The sequence below is a fragment of the Diceros bicornis genome, chromosome 18, assembly GCF_020826845.1.
Source record: "Diceros bicornis minor isolate mBicDic1 chromosome 18, mDicBic1.mat.cur, whole genome shotgun sequence".
Lineage (NCBI taxonomy): Eukaryota > Metazoa > Chordata > Mammalia > Perissodactyla > Rhinocerotidae > Diceros > Diceros bicornis.
The window spans coordinates 42,273,023-42,291,139 of NC_080757.1; the positions used below are offsets into that span (position 1 = coordinate 42,273,023).

At 45.0% G+C, this 18,117-nt stretch overlaps 1 protein-coding gene across 1 annotated transcript in view; it reads left to right on the plus strand.

The window, feature by feature from the left end:
• The window catches only part of DHX8 (DEAH-box helicase 8), a 31,753-nt gene extending 13,950 nt beyond the window's left edge, over positions 1–17,803 (plus strand). Inside the window, exons 13-23 of the mRNA XM_058561104.1 lie at positions 1,493–1,687; positions 2,211–2,396; positions 2,518–2,728; positions 3,367–3,548; positions 5,724–5,864; positions 8,789–8,944; positions 11,811–11,948; positions 12,705–12,833; positions 13,014–13,210; positions 13,672–13,851; positions 14,973–17,803. Of these exons, the coding sequence (XP_058417087.1) occupies positions 1,493–1,687; positions 2,211–2,396; positions 2,518–2,728; positions 3,367–3,548; positions 5,724–5,864; positions 8,789–8,944; positions 11,811–11,948; positions 12,705–12,833; positions 13,014–13,210; positions 13,672–13,851; positions 14,973–15,192 (1,935 nt within the window). The 3' untranslated portion in view covers positions 15,193–17,803. The remainder of the gene's footprint in view (positions 1–1,492; positions 1,688–2,210; positions 2,397–2,517; positions 2,729–3,366; positions 3,549–5,723; positions 5,865–8,788; positions 8,945–11,810; positions 11,949–12,704; positions 12,834–13,013; positions 13,211–13,671; positions 13,852–14,972) is intronic.
• Positions 17,804–18,117: the final 314 nt, after the last annotated feature.

The following is an 18,117-nucleotide window of genomic DNA, read 5'->3' on the forward strand; positions in this document are numbered from 1 at the left end:
CAAGCGGGCAGAGTATGGTGTTGCATGGACCAGCAGCTCCGGTCAATAAGAAAAATAGGGATGCTTGGCCAGTGATCCCCTATAAGCAAGACTTTGCTTCAGGTACTTATTTCCCTTTTCTGGAGATCTGATTTTAAGATCACCAAACCTTCCCTAGGGAACCGAGTTTACTAGTTTCCAGCAATTCTTTTCAGTAATATCTTATATGTATACAAGCAAGTACAAATTTATATGTATACACACAGACATATTATATGTTTTATATGTACTGTATGTGTTTCTAGATGGCGGCATATTATATACACTGTTCTGCATCTTGCTTTTTCCCCTTAGTGATAAAGCTCAGAAATTGTTCCTTAGTTTTTTTTAGTGCTTTGTTATGTGGATGTGCTCTGGCTTATCTAACTAGTCCTGTACTAATAGACATGTAGGTTGATTCTAATCCTTTGGTGTTATAAACAGTGTATAAATAAGATGGCTTTTGGGGATAAGGTACTGGAGATTTGAGAGTGGCAGTAGAAAAGAACATTTTATGTGCCTTTTTTATTTACTGTTGAATTCTTAAGTATTACGTGCATGTAATACTTAAAAAATATATATATATGTATATATAAAGTCAGGGATACCTGGGTGATAGTTTATGCTTTTAGCATCATCTTTATGTTTTTAGGAATTTAACAAAACCAATAAAAAAAATAGATGAGTCCGGGGGCCGGCCGAGTGGCATAATGGTTAAGTGCGCATGCTCCGCTTCGGCAGCCTGGGGTTTGCAGGTTCGGATCCTGGGTGCACACCGATGCACCGCTCGTCAAACCATGCTGTGGCGGCGTCCCATATAAAGTAGAGGAAGATGGGCATGGATGTTAGCCCAGGGCCAATCTTCCTCAGCAAAAACGAGGAGGATTGGCATCGGATGTTAGCTCAGGGCTCATCTTCCTCACAAAAGAAAAGAAATGAGTCAGTTAAAAAAAGAATACCCATAAAATTTGAAGTTTTTAAGTTATACATGCAGTTAAAATAAGAAAGAGCAGGGGCCGGCCCGGTGGCGCAAGCGGTTAAGTGCGCGCGCTCCGCTGCGGCGGCCCGGGGTTCGCTGGTTCGGATCCCGGGCGCGCACCGACGCACTGCTTGGTAAGCCATGCTGTGGCGGCGTCCCATATAAAGTGGAGGAAGATAGGCACAGATGTTAGCCCAGGGCCGTCTTCCTCAGCAAAAAAAAGAGGAGGATTGGCTGATGTTAGCTCAGGGCTGATCTCCTCACAAAAAAAAAAAAAAAAAAAAAAGAAAGAGCATCACCCATAGAAAATCACCATTAATATTTTTTTCTATGCATGATTAAAAATAATTTAAACGCTGATTTGTAATCTTAACATATATATACTGTTCTGTCCCCTTTTTCTCCTTTAGTGTTAGAACGTAAACATTAATTATCTTACTCTAGAGTGATATGCAGTAAACTTTAATGACCGTATTTATATTCTGTTGCTTTCAGGCTGTTCATGACAATCAAATCCTGATTGTTATTGGAGAGACAGGATCTGGGAAGACAACGCAGATCACTCAGTACCTGGCGGAGGCGGGCTACACTTCCAGGGGCAAGATTGGATGTACCCAGCCCAGAAGAGTGGCAGCCATGTCGGTGGCCAAAAGAGTGTCAGAGGAATTTGGTTGTTGCTTAGGCCAGGAGGTAAGTGGGTAGTGAAGCTGTTCTGGAAATGCCTGAAGAAAGTGTAAAGGCCCAGATCTCTATCTATAAAATAGGAATAATACTACCTTTTTTCAGGTTTCTCTTGAGGGAGAGAGAGTTCTCATTGTCATCATTGATCTGTTCAGGATCAAGTCCAAGGCAGATTTTACTGTGAAGAAATTACTGTACATTTTGGTCCAATTCTTATGTATTAAGATGATGAGGGGCCGGCCCCGTGGCTTAGCGGTTAAGTGTGCGCTCTCCACTACTGGCGGCCCAGGTTCGGATCCCGGGCGTGCACCGACGCACCGCTTGTTGGGCCATGCTGAGGCCGCATCCCACATACAGCAACTAGAAGGATGTGCAACTATGACATACAACTATCTACTGGGGCTTTGGGGAGAAAAAGGGAGGAAAAAAAAAAAGGGTTATGAGTAGCAGTCTCACTGGGCAGAAATCTTGCCTGGTGATGGCAAAAAGGAGAGGTTTGTGTCTAAGATTTTCAGCTTCTATTCTGCTTTAGGTGGGCTACACCATTCGATTTGAGGACTGCACCAGCCCCGAAACAGTCATCAAGTACATGACAGATGGTATGTTGCTCCGAGAGTGCCTGATTGACCCCGACCTCACTCAGTATGCGATCATCATGTTGGATGAGGCACACGAGAGAACAATTCACACTGACGTGCTCTTTGGATTGTTGAAAAAGGTAACTAGGTGCTCTTTGGTGACTATTTTACCTGTTGGTAACTGAATTCTGGGAATTGGCTTTGAGTACCTGTGCCTTTGTGGGTAGTCCTTTTTAGTAAGCCCATCACCTTTCCCTTTAGACGGTTCAGAAACGGCAGGACATGAAGCTGATTGTCACCTCAGCCACCTTGGATGCAGTGAAGTTTTCTCAATACTTCTATGAAGCTCCCATCTTCACCATCCCAGGTCGAACATACCCAGTGGAAATATTGTACACAAAGGAGCCTGAGACAGACTATCTGGATGCCAGCTTGATCACTGTCATGCAGATCCATTTAACAGAACCACCAGGTGGGGGAAAAGAGTATTTTTTCCTCTTAGGCCAGAAGTCCTAATGTGAGTTCTTTTTTGCTCATATTTTTATTTTTTATTTTTTGGTGAGGAAGATTAACCCTGAGCTAACATCTGTTGCCAATCCTCCTGTTTTTGCTGAGGGAGATTGGCCCTGGGCTAATATCTCTGCCCATCTTCCTCTACTTTATATGTGGGACACCTGCCACAGCATGGCTTGACAAGTGGTGTGTAGGTCTGTGCCCGGGATTCGAACCTGTGAACCCCGGGCCTCGGAAGCGGAGCACGCGAACTTAACCACTATGCCACCGGGCTGGTCCCTCATCTTTTAAAAATGCTATTTAAATATTGGTCTCTCTAAGTCTCAAGTTTGCATGTTTGAAATGGTGGTGAAAATATAAATAATGATGTGGAGGGTTTAAATGCCTCTTTTAAGCATAGACACAAATTAAAAATAAATAAAACAAAAAAATTAAAAAAAAACAACAGAATAAACATGCATAGATGAAAGCCTCTTGATTTATTAGAGATCGAAATTTGAGTGTGTGTTCCATCATTTGGAGTTCTGTAATGTCACCGTGACCTTTGTATAGAATACACACACAGAAAGCAAGTTAATGCTCCTGTTCTCTTCTCAGGTGATATCCTGGTCTTCCTGACTGGTCAGGAAGAGATCGATACTGCCTGTGAGATCCTGTATGAAAGAATGAAATCCCTGGGACCTGATGTTCCAGAGTTGATTATCCTCCCAGTGTACTCTGCTCTTCCCAGTGAGATGCAGACCCGAATCTTTGACCCAGCTCCACCTGGCAGCAGAAAGGTAACACTGGGCAGAAATGAAACTCCCCTGTGCTCTGAAACCACGTGGTGACTGCAGCTGGCTCTCATGGGGTTTGCTTAAGATGGAGATACTATCCCGCCCGGGGTACACAGGCGGGGTACACAACTGCACTGCTGGTGCAGTCCTCAAATCGAATGGTGTAGCCCACCTAAAGCAGAATAGAAGCTGAAAATCTTAGACACAAACCTCTCCTTTTTGCCATCTCCCTCCTGGAGGCGGGAGAGTGTGGCCAGTTCAGGGAGCCTTGCAGTTCCAGTAGCTAGAACTGAGTGTGTGAGTGTGTGTATGAGACAGTGGAAAAGGAGACAGGTGAATTTTTCAAAATAACAGCTTTATTGAGATAAAATTCATGTACCATACAATTCACCCTTTTAAAGCATATAATTCAGTGGTTTTTAGTATATTCACAGAATTGTGTGGCCATTAATTATCATTGTTAATGGTGATTAATCCATTAATCACCACAATTAATTTTAGAACAATTTCATCAGCCCCTCAAAAACTGTACCATTTAGCAGTCACTACCTCCCCCCCCCCATTCACCCCTCTACTCAGCCCCTGGAAACCACTAATCTACTTTCTGTCTCTATGGATTTGCCTAATGTGGACATTTCACATAAATGGAATCATATAATATGTGGTCTTTGGTGACTAGCTTCTTTCACTTAGCATGTTTTTAAGGTTCATCTATGTTGTAGCATGTATAAATACGTCATTTCTTTTTTTTTTTTTTTTTTTTTTTTTTTTTTGTGAGGAGATCAGCCCTGAGCTAACATCCGCCAATCCTCCTCTTTTTTTCGCTGAGGAAGACGGCCCTGGGCTAACGTCGGTGCCTATCTTCCTCCACTTTATATGGGACGCCACCACAGCATGGCTTACCAAGCAGTGCGTCAGTGCGCGCCCGGGATCCGAACCAGCGAACCCCGGGCCGCCGCAGCGGAGCGCGCGCACTTAACCGCTTGCGCCACCGGGCCGGCCCCCAAATACGTCATTTCTTTTTATTGCTGAATAATATTCTGTTGTAGAATATCATTCTGTATCCAAAATGTGGATGTACCACATTGTTTATCCAAAGGATGTTTATTGATGGACGTTTGAGTTGTTTCCACATTTTAGCTGTTATGAATAATGCTGCTATGGATGCTTATTTACAAGTTTTTGTGTGGACGTATGTTTTTATTTCTCTAGAGTGTATACTTAGGATGGAAGACAGATGAATTTGAATAACATTAAAGAGTTAGAATGAACAGGACATAGCGGGTGTCAGGAGGTGGAGGGGAGAAGTCAGGAATGACTCCCAGGTTCCTGGCTTGGGCAGTTGGGTAGAAGATGGTGCTGAGGAGGGAAACATGGAGGAGAAGCAGGTGTTGGGGAAAAGATGGTGATTCCTCTTCTGTTCTGTTCCTGATGGTTGGACTTCTGTCTAAGCAGGGCTTCTGCAGCTCTGTGGCAGGTAGAAGCCTTTCAGGGCCAGTAAGGTGCTGGCATGATGTGAGATGTTCTGGTGCCTCCTAGCAATGATTTTTCCAAGCAGTTGTGTTTAATAGCTGAACCTCTGGGTGGAAGAACAGTGGCAGTGCCAAGCTGAGACCAATAATATTCTAGATCACATATACTACTGTGTACACACAAACCATGAAAATTCCTCTGCCGCCTCGTGGTTCATTATATGATCAGAAAAAAAAAATCTCCCTCTTGTTCCACATACACAAACAGCCCATTTTGTAGTCCAGATGTCCCCGTGAGGGAAGAAAAATCTCATTTTGCGCTGGCACATGTGATGCCAGGAAATCTCTGCTTTCCCAGCGTGCTAGAAAATTAAAATTGTGGTAATCAACATTGGATCTAGAGAATGAGATGTGTAGCTATTTGCACCAAATGAAATTGGCTTTGCTTGGCCTTAGCTTTTTCTTATTCCACTTCTCCTTTCAGGTACCACCCCCTCCCCAACCTAACCTTTAAGATGAAGGTGCTTCCCCTTCTCCCCATTTGAGGCTGAGATTAATGCTATCTAACTCCCTAGAGAGGGAGAGAACGGCACACTCCTTTGGGAAGTTGTCTGAGTTCAGAAGTCCCATTTCACACCTTAGGGCTGAGCCTGTGTACCCCGGGCGGGATAGTATTATTATCCAGCTGTGTCCTTCTCCCCTGCAGGTCGTGATTGCCACCAACATTGCCGAGACGTCGCTGACTATTGATGGCATTTACTATGTGGTGGACCCTGGATTCGTGAAACAGAAAGTTTACAATTCCAAGACAGGGATCGACCAGCTCGTGGTGACTCCAATTTCTCAGGTGTGGCGGCTTCTACCAACAGCTTTGCTGAAAATCCTGGTTAGGGCTTTCTGAAGTTTTCTGTGGTTTTGTATTTTGAACTTTATTGTTTTCAAAGGTGGAGTTTCAAGATACTTGGTGCTTTCATGAGATAAGGGAGATTTTGTGTTGTTTGTTCTTAATCTTTAGTGTTTCACATTAAAAAGCCTCATAAAACTTAAAATTTAAAAAAAAGTTTGAATTTTAGCACCCTGGATTATCTAATTCAAGTGGTAAGAACTATTTTTTAAAATACTGTATTTGGCCACAGATATCTAGTAATAATTTATAAGATAATTGTGGAATAATTTCCTGCCTAAATTATATTAAAAAGTGAATAACCTGATCATCCTTTTTGAGGAGTTTGGCCACAATGTATCCAAAATTTAACAGTTCATTTCTTTAACCTAACAGTTCCACTTCTAGAAATATATGTGAAAGTTAGAAATGAGTGGACATGTATCCAAAGGTAATGGAAAAGGATGTTCATTGAAGCATTGTTTATATTAGAGGAAACCTATAAAAATTCTAAATAAGCTCCAAAAGGGAAATAGTTTAATAAAATATAGTATATCCATGCCACAGAATGTTATGTGGCATTAACATGGTGGTGTATATCTATATTTAATGACATAAGCATATACCTGTGATATATTACTTGAAAAAAGTGAACTGCAAAATAGCATGAATAATATAATCCAATTTTTGTTTAAAAATAGATGCTGTGCACTTGTGCAGTGTGTGTGTCTGAGACTGAAAGCATGTAGTCGAAATGTCGGCTGAGGTGATTTCTTGGTGGTGCTGTTGGTTACTGTGCTGATGGATGAAGTGCACTTTTTCTTTATACTTTCATTTATTGTCTTAGTATCTTACAAGAGGCATGTATTATTTCGTAATCTTTAAAAACCATAAGGCTATTTTCATTTTGAAACTTAAGTAATAATAGCTAACACTGGCAGGGTGCCTACTAAGTGCCAGGCACTGTCCTAGGTACTTTCACATGCACGAACTCATTACATTCTTGCATCGATCCTTTGTGGTAGATACTATTCTTAGCCTCATTTCACAGATGAGACTGAGGCCCAGAGGGTTTAAGCTACTTGCCTAAGGTTACACAGCTGGTGGAGCCCGGATTTGAACCTTGGCAGTCTGGCTCCAGCGTGTGTGCTCTGTACCACTTCTTGGGGTGATGTGTGCAACTCACAGTGATTAAGAAATGAGTTGTGCTTTCCCTCCCTGATTTGGACAGAAACTTCTAGATTGCTGTGGAGTCTGCTACCATGTGTCCTTGCTGCCTGCCTTCGTGTGGTTAGTGACCTTTCGTACTCGAGTCATCCTTTGGTTTGAAGCTGACTTAGAAATTTATGAATCCTGATGCTAGGTGGTTTTGTCAGAAAATTGCCCTCTTCAGATTGCTATTCACTGCTTCCTAGCAACCTATGGCTAAACCATCTATATCTATATCTAATCTCTCTCTATATATATATATGTGTATATTTTTTTTTTGTGAGGAAGATTCTCCCTGAGCTAACATCTGTTGGCAATCTTCCTCTTTTTTTGCTTGAGGGAGATTAGCCCTGAGCTAACATCTGTGCCAATCTTCTTCTATTTTGTATGTGGGTCTTCACCACAGCGTGGCCGATGAGTGGAGTAGGTCCGTGCATGGGATCCAAACCTGTGAACCCAGGCTACTGAAGCAGAGCACGCGGAACTTGAACCACTCGGCCACGGAGTCAGCCCTAAACTATATATTTTTTTAATTTCAAAAATCAGCACCCTTCTGTCCTAATAACAGAAGTAATATTACATTATTTTGGGGAAATAGGAGAAAAAATTTAAATTACCCGTAATCCTGCTACCACCACTGTCATCATTTTGATGTTTTTCTTGCCCATCTTTTTTCACATTTGTTTCTTTCATGGTTGCAATACTAGTAAGTATGCAGTTTCGTATATTTTTTGTTTAAATATTTAATTTTCCTAATTATTAACATAATATATGTTCAATATTGGATATTTGATCAAGTAAAGAAAATAAAATTTGAGGGGCCAGCCTGGTGGCATAGTGGTTAAGTTTGTCTGCTCTGCTTCAGCGGCCTGGGATTCGCAGGTTCGAATCCTGTGTGCGGATCTACACACCACTAGTCAAGCCATGCTGTGGCGGCATCCCACATATAAAATGGAGGAAGATTAGCACAGATGTTAGCTCAGGGCTAATCTCCCTCCAGCCAAAAACGAGGAAGATTGGCAACAGATGTTAGCTTGGGGCCAATCTTCCTCACCTAAAAAAAAATTAAAAAAGAAAGAAAATAGATTTCATCTGCAAGCCTACCATCAGAGTTAACATTTTAGGGTATTTTTCTCTAGTTTTTTCCTTCTGGTAGTTTATATATATGCATAAAGATTGTTTTTACAAAATTAGTATCGTATTGTTTTATAGCTTGCTTTTTCACCTGTGTGAGTGAACATTTCCTTTTGTCATTGAGTCTTTCAAACCTGATTTTTAAAATGGCTGGAGTCAGCACTGGTATGATTAACATGACATTAATTTAGTTCACTTACATTTTTGGTCATAACTGTGGGGATGGTGTTTTGCCATCTTGTTTTATGCTTTCTTTTTTATGTTGTGCCACACTATTTTGAAGGTATATTTCTGTGATCTTTACAATATTTCTTCCATTCACCTTGCTTGTATTTGCCTCACTTGAGCAAACTTTCCTGAATGCTGAGTGTTGGAGAGAGGATGGTAAGAGCATTGGTAGTCTTGGAAATGGTCCTAAAGGAAGTGAAATAAACCCCATTTCGGATTTGCCAGTTGCTTAGTGTATCCCTTTTAACTGATTTCCTGGGTAAAGCTGTTAAGCAATGTTTAACAGATATGTTACTTTTATATGCCCACCCCTCTAGGCTCAGGCAAAGCAACGAGCTGGCAGAGCTGGGAGAACAGGCCCAGGGAAGTGTTACCGGCTCTACACGGAACGTGCCTACAGAGATGAAATGCTGACCACCAACGTGCCGGAAATCCAGAGAACCAACTTAGCCAGCACTGTGCTGTCGCTCAAGGTAGCAATCACTGTCTTGTTGGAATGGGTTGGTGGAACATCCCAGTCCTATGGCCTTAGCAAATGAATCTCAGTTTTATGAACCTTGTTAAATACTTTAGTAACCTGGAACCAGTCCCTTTGAGTGAAATGCAAATGGCTGTGATAACGGCCTCCCCACTGCAGGTCTGGGGCTAAGTTGGCATGTCTGCTGTGAATGCACATTTTTTTCTTACCATAATAACCAGCAGGATATTTGGTTATAAAAGATTTTAGTTAAGAGCATTTTCTAAAAGGATGTTAGAAAAATCTAATCAGTGCCAAACTGTGGACAAACACACTTCCCTCAACCCTTTAGCTTTCAGATCCAATTCTGTTCTTTTAGAACGGAAGCAAAACTCCCAGTCCAAAAACTTTGCAAGGGAACCATCAGTACAGGTTTCCAACTGGCCCTCTGGGGGCTTGGTTTTCATTCTGAATCATGTCTCTTCCTTTCTCAGTCCCCAGTGAGCACCCTTATCCTCTTTTGGCAGGGGAGCCGCATGAGTAATTTCCCAGATGATGACATCCCCAGCCCCTGACACTGTTGCTACCCTGGAGCCCTGGCACTTTTGGTGCGGAGTGCTCTGTGGTAGTTTATTATTCATTCCCCGTAACAGAGGCTAAAACAGAGCTTCAGAAAAAAACCTGCTCCAGTCTCTGGAGTGAGAACTGAGAGGCATGTGTGGCTCACACTTCTGCTCCGAGCTGTGTGTCCTTGACAAATGTATCTGCTCGGCCCTCTGCTCTGTATTCTCCTCTCAAGGGGGGCCTGTTAATCGTATCTGTTGTGAAGATAAATGAGATAATGCAGGTAAAGGCACTTGGCACAGGGCTCCTTGATTGCTAACATAATTCCTGATAGTTATTATTCATACCATAAGCATTTATTGAACACCTGCCGTGTTTATTGTCACGATGACTTTATGGGAAAGACACAGAAAGCTTAGGTTCTCCCACATCATCCTTTATACACACTTGGGTAGTGCATCATTCGTTTCTTCAATTCATCAAATTAGCTAACAAATGTATTGAATGCCTACTCTGGGCCAGGCACACACTGAATTGCCATGGTTTTGTGTCCATGTGTCTCACCATTGTGAACTCTTTGAGAGCAGGGGCCATATCTTAGTCACCTTCATATCCCTACCACCTAACACGATATGAAGCACTTCCTGGATGCACGGTAGAAATTAAGTATGCAAGAGACAGGACAAGCTGGTGTCTTATCTTTTTTTTTCATTATGGTAAAATACACAACACATTACCATTGTAACCTTTTTAAAATGTACAATTCAGTGGCATTAAGTACCTTCACAGTGTTGTGCAGCCATCACCACTATCCATTTCCAGAACGTTTTCATCATCCCACACAGAAACACCGTACCCATTAAACTAAACTATCCCTTCTCCCCTCCCTCCAGCCCCTGGTAACCATTATTCTACTGTCTATCTCTATGAATTTTCTTATTCCAGGTACTTCATGTAAGTGGAATCATACAATATTTGTCCTTTTGTCTCTGGCTTATTTTACTTAGCATAATGTTTCAAGGTTCATCATGTTGTAGCATGTTTTAGAATTTCATTCCTTTTTAAGGCTGAATAGTATTCCGTTGTATGTATATACCCTGTTTTATTTATCCATTCATCTGTCGGTGGACATTTGGGTGGTTCTAGCTATTGGCTATTGTGAATAACGCTGCTGTGAACATTAGTGTGCAATTGGTGAGTCCCTGCTTTCCATTCTTTTGGGTATATATCTAGAAGTGGAACTGTTGGATCGTATGGTGATTCTATGTTTAACTTGTTGAGGAATCACCAAATTGTTTTCCACAGTGGCTGCACCATTTCACATTCCCACCAGCAATGTATGAGGATTCCTTTTTCTCCATATCCTTGCCAACACTTATTTTCTTTTATTTATTATAGTCATTCTAGTGGGTATGAAGTGGTATCTCATTGTGGTTTTGATTTGCATTTCCCTAATTACTAGTTATTAGGATAACTATATTGAGCATCTTTTCATGTGCTTCTTGGCCATCTTTATATCTTTTTTGGAGAAATGTGTATTGAAGTCCTTTGCCTATTTTTTAATTGTCTTTTTGTTGAGTTGTATGTACTGTCATTTTGAGGGATTGCTTTTTAAAGTTTCCTGAGAAAGTGTATGCTTTCTACTAGCCTGAGTTTTGTGCGGCCCAGCCCTGGAGGTTACTGATAATCTTTCTGGTGGCTTCCTAATTGCAATTGAGGAAACAGGAAAGAAAGTGACAAGTAGAGCCAGTCCTGATGGACTAGTGGTTAAAGTTCGGCACGCTCCACTTCGGCGGCCCGGGTTTGGTTCCCAGGCGCAGAACCACACTACTTATCTGTCATTAGCCATGCTGTGGCGGCAGCTCACATAGAAGAATCAAAAGGACTTACATCTAGAATATACAACTATGTACTGGGGCTTTGTGGAGGGAAAATAAGAGGAAGATTGGCAACAGATGTTAGCGCAGGGTGAATCTTTCCCAGCAAAAAAAAAGGAAAGAAAGTGACAAGTTGGGCCGGCCCCGTGGCTTAGCGGTTAAGTGCGCAAGCTCCGCTGCTGGTGGCCTGGGTTCGGATCCCGGGCGTGCACCGATGCACCGCTTCTCCGGCCATGCTGAGGGCGCGTCCCACATAGAGCAACTAGAAGGATGTGCGGCTATGACATACAACTATCTACTGGGGCTTTGGGGGAGGGGGGAAGTAAATAAATAAATAAAATAAAATAAAATAAAAAGAAAGAAAGTGACAAGTAGCCTCCCCCTATTTAACACTGGTGAGGCTTGCCTATCAATCACACACTTTCTTCCTTTCTGTTGTAGGCCATGGGCATCAATGACCTGCTGTCCTTTGACTTCATGGATGCCCCACCAATGGAAACCTTGATCACAGCCATGGAGCAGCTGTACACGCTGGGGGCCCTGGACGACGAGGGCCTGCTTACTCGCCTGGGCCGCAGGGTAGGGGACAGACCTAACTTCCAGTGCTTTTGGGAAGATGCCCCGGCCAGCCTTCCAGACTCTGTTCTGTGCAAAATCAAGCTCTGAGTCCCTGGATAGGCTTTAAGTAGAATTCTAGATGCCTGTTTTTAACCTGGATTTTTCACTATCACTTAAAACAGTTTCTTTTTTATAGAAAAAAATTCTATCCACTGTCAGTTTTACTTCAGGATATATTATTGAATCTAGCCCTGATTTTAAAGGATGTCTGCAAAATTCCCACCTATACCAACAGTAGTTATGTTCTTGGTCACATACATTTTGTTGAGATTTATTTGGGAAATTAAAAAAACCAACTTGGGGCTGGCCTTGTGGTGTAGTGGTTAAGTTTGCACGCTCCACTTTGGCGGCCCGGGGTTCGCAGGTTCAGATCCCGGGCATGGACTCACGCACTGCTTATCAAGCCATGCTGTGGCAGGCGTCCCACATATAAGGTGGAGGAAGATGGGCATAGATGTTAGCCCAGGGCCAATCTTCCTCAGCAAAAAGAGGAGGATTGGCAACGGATGTTAGCTCAGAGCTAATCTTCCTCACACACACACAAACAGATTAAAAACAACAACAACAACATTCTTCTGATAGAGACAGGCATCCCACATCATCCTGCTTGGGTAAACCTCCTGTGGTCTGTTCCCTACTCTGACCCGTGTCTCACACTGGTGAGTCCAGATGGGTTTTCCATGGGGAAACCGTTGTAATTTCTTCTTCTCCCTGTAGATGGCAGAGTTCCCTCTGGAGCCAATGCTGTGCAAAATGCTGATCATGTCTGTGCATCTGGGCTGCAGTGAGGAAATGCTGACCATCGTGTCCATGCTGTCTGTGCAGAATGTCTTCTACAGGCCCAAGGTAGGGAGTTCAGACCCACGTGCAGATAGGGGTGCGGTGAAGCAGGGTGAAATCAGCCTGTTGCCCCTGCAGTGCTTAATGTGGACACCTGATGGGGCCATGTAGGACTCCTTGGAATTGCTGGATGTTCAGTTAGTAGCTGTTGGGCAGAAAATGATCCTCTGTCGCACTGCTTGACAGGATAAACAAGCCCTCGCAGATCAGAAGAAGGCCAAATTCCACCAGACCGAAGGGGACCACCTCACCCTGCTGGCCGTGTACAACTCCTGGAAGAACAACAAGTTCTCCAACCCGTGGTGCTATGAGAACTTCATCCAGGCTCGTTCTTTGCGCCGGGCCCAGGACATTCGTAAGCAGATGTTAGGCATAATGGACAGGTAACAGCTGGTGACTTTTCCCCATGTTTGAATTGAACCTCCTTGAATGTCGTGTCTCTTCATCTCTTTATGTACCTGGGAAGCTAAAGACTCCTCACATAACCCCTTTCCTCCAGCTTTTCCATCTTTGTTATACTCCTCCCAGGCAAGGGTGCAGCTGAGAATCACTCCAGAAAGTTCCTAAGAGGAGGAGGATTTATTTGTTGTTGAAAAATGCTCTTTGTTTGCAAGCATCTGGAACACTATTAGTCGAGTTGAATTAAATCTCTGGGTCTTACTGCGTCCATCTTGCCCAGTGTGTAGAGCTGTCCCTGTAGCACACTTAGCGCTGGAAGGAGGGTCCTGGTGCCTACTCTGGGGACTCTAGATAGGGTGTTGTGTGTCGTCATTCTGGAAGATAGAACCTCTGAAAGCGGAGTAGTCTCACATCTTTGTCCTCTCTTGATTTATTCTCCTGATAGACACAAGCTGGATGTGGTCTCCTGTGGGAAGTCCACAGTCCGAGTGCAGAAGGCCATCTGCAGTGGATTCTTCCGAAACGCTGCCAAGAAAGACCCGCAGGAGGGTTACCGGACACTGATCGACCAGCAGGTGGTCTACATCCATCCTTCCAGTGCTCTTTTCAACAGACAGCCGGAATGGTAGGTGGGCAGGGTCTGGGTCTGGGGGCTGTTCTGGGCAGAGAGAACCTGTAAAACTTCTGGCGCTTTGTGTCTTCACCCACCCCCAGCACTTCTAATTCTAACATTGCTTATATTTCTAGAGCAGCAGAAGCCTGAATTTGGCACAATATCAGGTTGTTTTGAGAGAAATAAAATCATAGGGGTGAGAGCTAGGAAGGACCTTAGAGATCATCTATGAGGTGGTTCAAAAAAATTTTTTTTCGGGCCGGCCCTGTGGCTTAGTGGTTAAGTGTGCGTGATCCGCTACTGGCGGCCTGGGTTCAGATCCCAGGCGCGCACCAACGCACCGCTTGTCCGGTCATGCTGAGGCCGCGTCCTGCATGCAGCAACTAGAAGGATGTGCAACTATGACATACAACTATCCTCTGGGGCTTCCGGGAAAAAAAAAAGGAGGAGGATTGGCAATAGATGTTAGCTCAGAGCCGGTCTTCCTCAGCAAAAAGAGGAGGATTAGCACGGATGTTAGCTCAGGGCTGACCTTCCTCAGAAAAAAAAAAAAAAAAGCTTCTGCCAGAGACACAGGAACGGGTTGGGACGGTCCCCTGGACTGAGACACTGGCAGGAGCCATAAAAAAAAAAAAATTTTTTTTCAAGTAGCATTTTAAAAAAATTGAAATCTTACCCACCCTGATACAAAACTGATGTAAAACCACCATGCCATCATGGTAGAAGAAGGTTGGAGATGTAGAGCCTTGGCCATCTCCATCCCCTTGTGGCAACCCCTGAGGCTCCTTTTCAGGGCCCTGGAGTTCTGTGGAGAGAGCCTGAAAAACCACCCTCCCATTTCACAGAACAGGAAACTGAGGCCCAGAGAAGGGATGTGATTGGCTCCATGTCACTCAACTAGTCAGAGCCAGAGCCAGAACTAGAACACATTATCCTGACAGCTTTCTGTTAGTTAGAGGTGTGCAGGTTCTTCAGTGGGGTGTGGCTGTCATGAACAGACTGCAGTCTCCTAAGGGGTCAGGCAGGAAAGAGAAGAGGGTAAAATGCAAGCTTAGCTGAGGCCCGCCAGGGCGCAGGGGGACTGGAGTGGGGCCTGTACCGGAGACTTGAGCCCTGTGTCTGTCCCCATGCAGGGTGGTGTACCACGAGCTGGTGCTGACCACGAAGGAGTACATGCGTGAAGTCACCACCATCGACCCCAGGTGGCTTGTGGAGTTTGCTCCTGCCTTTTTCAAGGTTTCTGACCCAACCAAGCTAAGCAAGCAGAAGAAGCAGCAGCGTCTTGAACCCTTGTACAACCGTTACGAGGAGCCTAACGCCTGGAGAATATCCCGGGCCTTCCGGCGGCGCTGAAAAGCAAGACTTATCTGCCTCTCCTGCAGCAGCGGCCTGGGACTTGGACTCACTCTTATTGATGAGAAGCTGGTCCTGTGGATACAGCTGTCCAGCTGCTGAATACTTTAACTGGGTGTTTTCTAAACTTGACTCTCATTTCTTCCCTGGTGGTAAAATAGAAACAGGGATTTACGCCTGGTTTGACCAGAACCTCCAGCACCCCCCACTCCAAGTCACTGGGGCCAGCTGGGCCTCAGAGCCAGCACGAGGTATGCTGCATCATCTCCAAGAAAGGGGCAACTCGTGCAGCCCTAGGATGGGAAGGGGAGGTGTGAGCATCTGACACCTATGCGATGAGGGCCCTGATGCCCTAGCTGGTGCTCTCTGGAGGAGGGAGCCACAAAGCTCATTGAAAGTGTTGACCCCACTTCCTGCCCCTGTCCAGCCCTTGTACTTTCGCTTAACCTCCTGGAAATATTTATTTTCTTAAGGAAACAAAAATGGTTTTCTGTGGCTGTTTCTTTTAGCTGAAAAGTTAGGATATTGGCCTGGGCTCAGGGTGGGGAGATTTAGTATCTGTGGCTTCGGTGCACATGGTGGAGAGTCCCCTGAAACCAGAGCCAGGGGCCTCTTTGGGCTGGAAAGTGACGCACAGCCCAGACCTCCAGCTTTATCTCTCAGCACCCGCGCTAGCCTGGCTCTGCCGCGGATCGCCCCGTGATTAACCACATCCACTGCACAGGCGCTCCAGTCTGGGCGCCTGAGTGGTTACAGATGCCGCATACTGAGGACAGAAGGCTCTCCCTGGCTCCCTCTCCCGTCCACCACGCTCACAGTGTGCAGTGTGTCCTATTTCCTTTTGAAACATGCAAATAATGACACAGCTTTTGTTTTATTTTGTTTTTATTTTTTTCCCCTGAGGTCCTCGATGGGCTTTTAACAAAGGGTTTTTATGGTCAAAGCCTCCCCTCCCCCACCCCAAACAGAAGACCAACCTAACACCTCTCAGAGCCAATTTGTGCTCCCCAGCATCTGTGCTCTGGGCCTCATGCTTAGGTTTTCTCCTAGAGCGGTTGGGGAATGGCCACCTCCTAGTGCCCCTCTCAAAGGTTCTGAGGAAGCTCCTGACTTGGAGGAACATCAGGCAGATGCTGCCAGGCCAGGCTGGAACCTCGCCTGGTTATGGAGAAGCCCCTGGGGGATTGGGCACATCGTTATGTTATGGCCCACACTGCCTCCTCATCCCCATTCTAGTAAGTTCTGAAACGATGTAAATGTTAGAACTACTATAAAATTTTACGCCAGACACTAAAAGAGACTATATGACATTCTAGGATATGAAGGAAGGTAGGCTGTCATTGGGCAGCAAAGAAACCACCCTGAAGGCACAATTCAGAGAGAATCCAGTGGAGAGGAGTACAGGCCAGGAGTCTGCTGACTGAGGTCCCTGCCCCGTCGTTGAGCTGAGTGGGTGCCTCCAGTTCTGTTTGAGTGTGCGCCTCAGGAAGCCCAGGCCAGTAATTGAGGTCAGCGGATCTTTGCATCTTAACCTTTAAGGCCTTCTGGGGAGAGAGAGTGCAGGGGCCTGCAAGAACCCAAAAGGAAGCAGGCTGGGCACCCAGCTCCCCAGTCTGTATTCCAGTCCAGGTCTCTCTAGTTCAGGAACAAACTCTGGGTTTGGCAGCCCGCCTGTCCCAGCTGAGTGACCAGCACTGACGGCATTGGCACCTCTGAGATCATTACCTCCAGGGAGGGAGGTTTGGGATTTAAGCTGCGGTTGAGAAGAGGATATTTAATAGGCCAAGGTGAGAGACAGCAGGGCTGGTCATCTTTCTGCATTAGGTGAGCAGAAAGAAGGACCCCAGCTCTGTGGGTGTTCCTTGAACATCTTTCCCAAGAGCTGAGGTCACTTCTCTGCTCTGACAACATGGCTGGGGTCTGATCTTCTGACTCTGCGTCGGGAAATGGCATGTAAGCAGCATTGCTGAGCCTGCTCAGAGGGAGAAGGGGGCTCCCAGCGAGATTCGGAAGGACTGGCCTGCTGCTCCCACACAGTGAGGCCCTTGTTTCTCTTCCTTGAACCAATATTTCCCAAGATTGAGTGACAGCCCAGGAGAGGATGTGGGTCTCGTGCAGGAAGCTGGAATCTTCTCGGCGCTTAAAGTATACTGTTTACCCCATCCCTGTAGGAGCCTAGCTCAGGAGTTTCCTGCCCCTGCACATGTGCTTAGTCTGTGCTCCTTTGTGTGTGTGGAGGGGCACCATCCCCATGGGGCATGTGTAGGCTCTACTGCTGGATCAGGCTCCCTAGTCCCAGGTTCACCTTCATCCAGTCAGGAGCATGATTTGGTTTTGGTTCTCTCCTTCAGCCCAAAGAATTTCCTCCAGTTGTTGCTGTAGCTGTCCTCGGAGCAGTCCCCTCCAATTTAAGGATTTGAACCAAGAGTTATGAGGAGTGGCTTGTTAATGAACGTTTCAGAGGGCAGAGGTCACAGTCTCAGCCTGCGGAGACATATTCCAGAATGCTGCTTTCTCTTGTATGTACTACTCAGGGCCTCAGGGTTCCACCCGACTTTTATACCTTCTTCCCACCGTGATATCCTGGATTTCATGTGGAATTAAATCATATATGTTTTTTAAAACATGTATTTTAAAATTTTCTATTCCTTGCTCTAAATTGTAGAAGTCAGTACATTGATGTTTTGTTTCTAGGAAAAAAATTAATATTGCTTTTTACTTGTGGGTTGAGAGGCATCCCTGCCTGCGAGGGCTGCCGCAGTCTTGGCGTTAGTACCAGGCCGGTTGAGCGGTCCAGGCATTACTGAGGGTGGTGCTGGCCCAGCCTCAGCCCGGCTGTGGTTCCAGTTTAACTGGAGAGTGCCTTTTTACCTGAACCAGGCTCCTGGGAAGCTCTTTACACAGGTGCTGGATCTAGAACGGCTC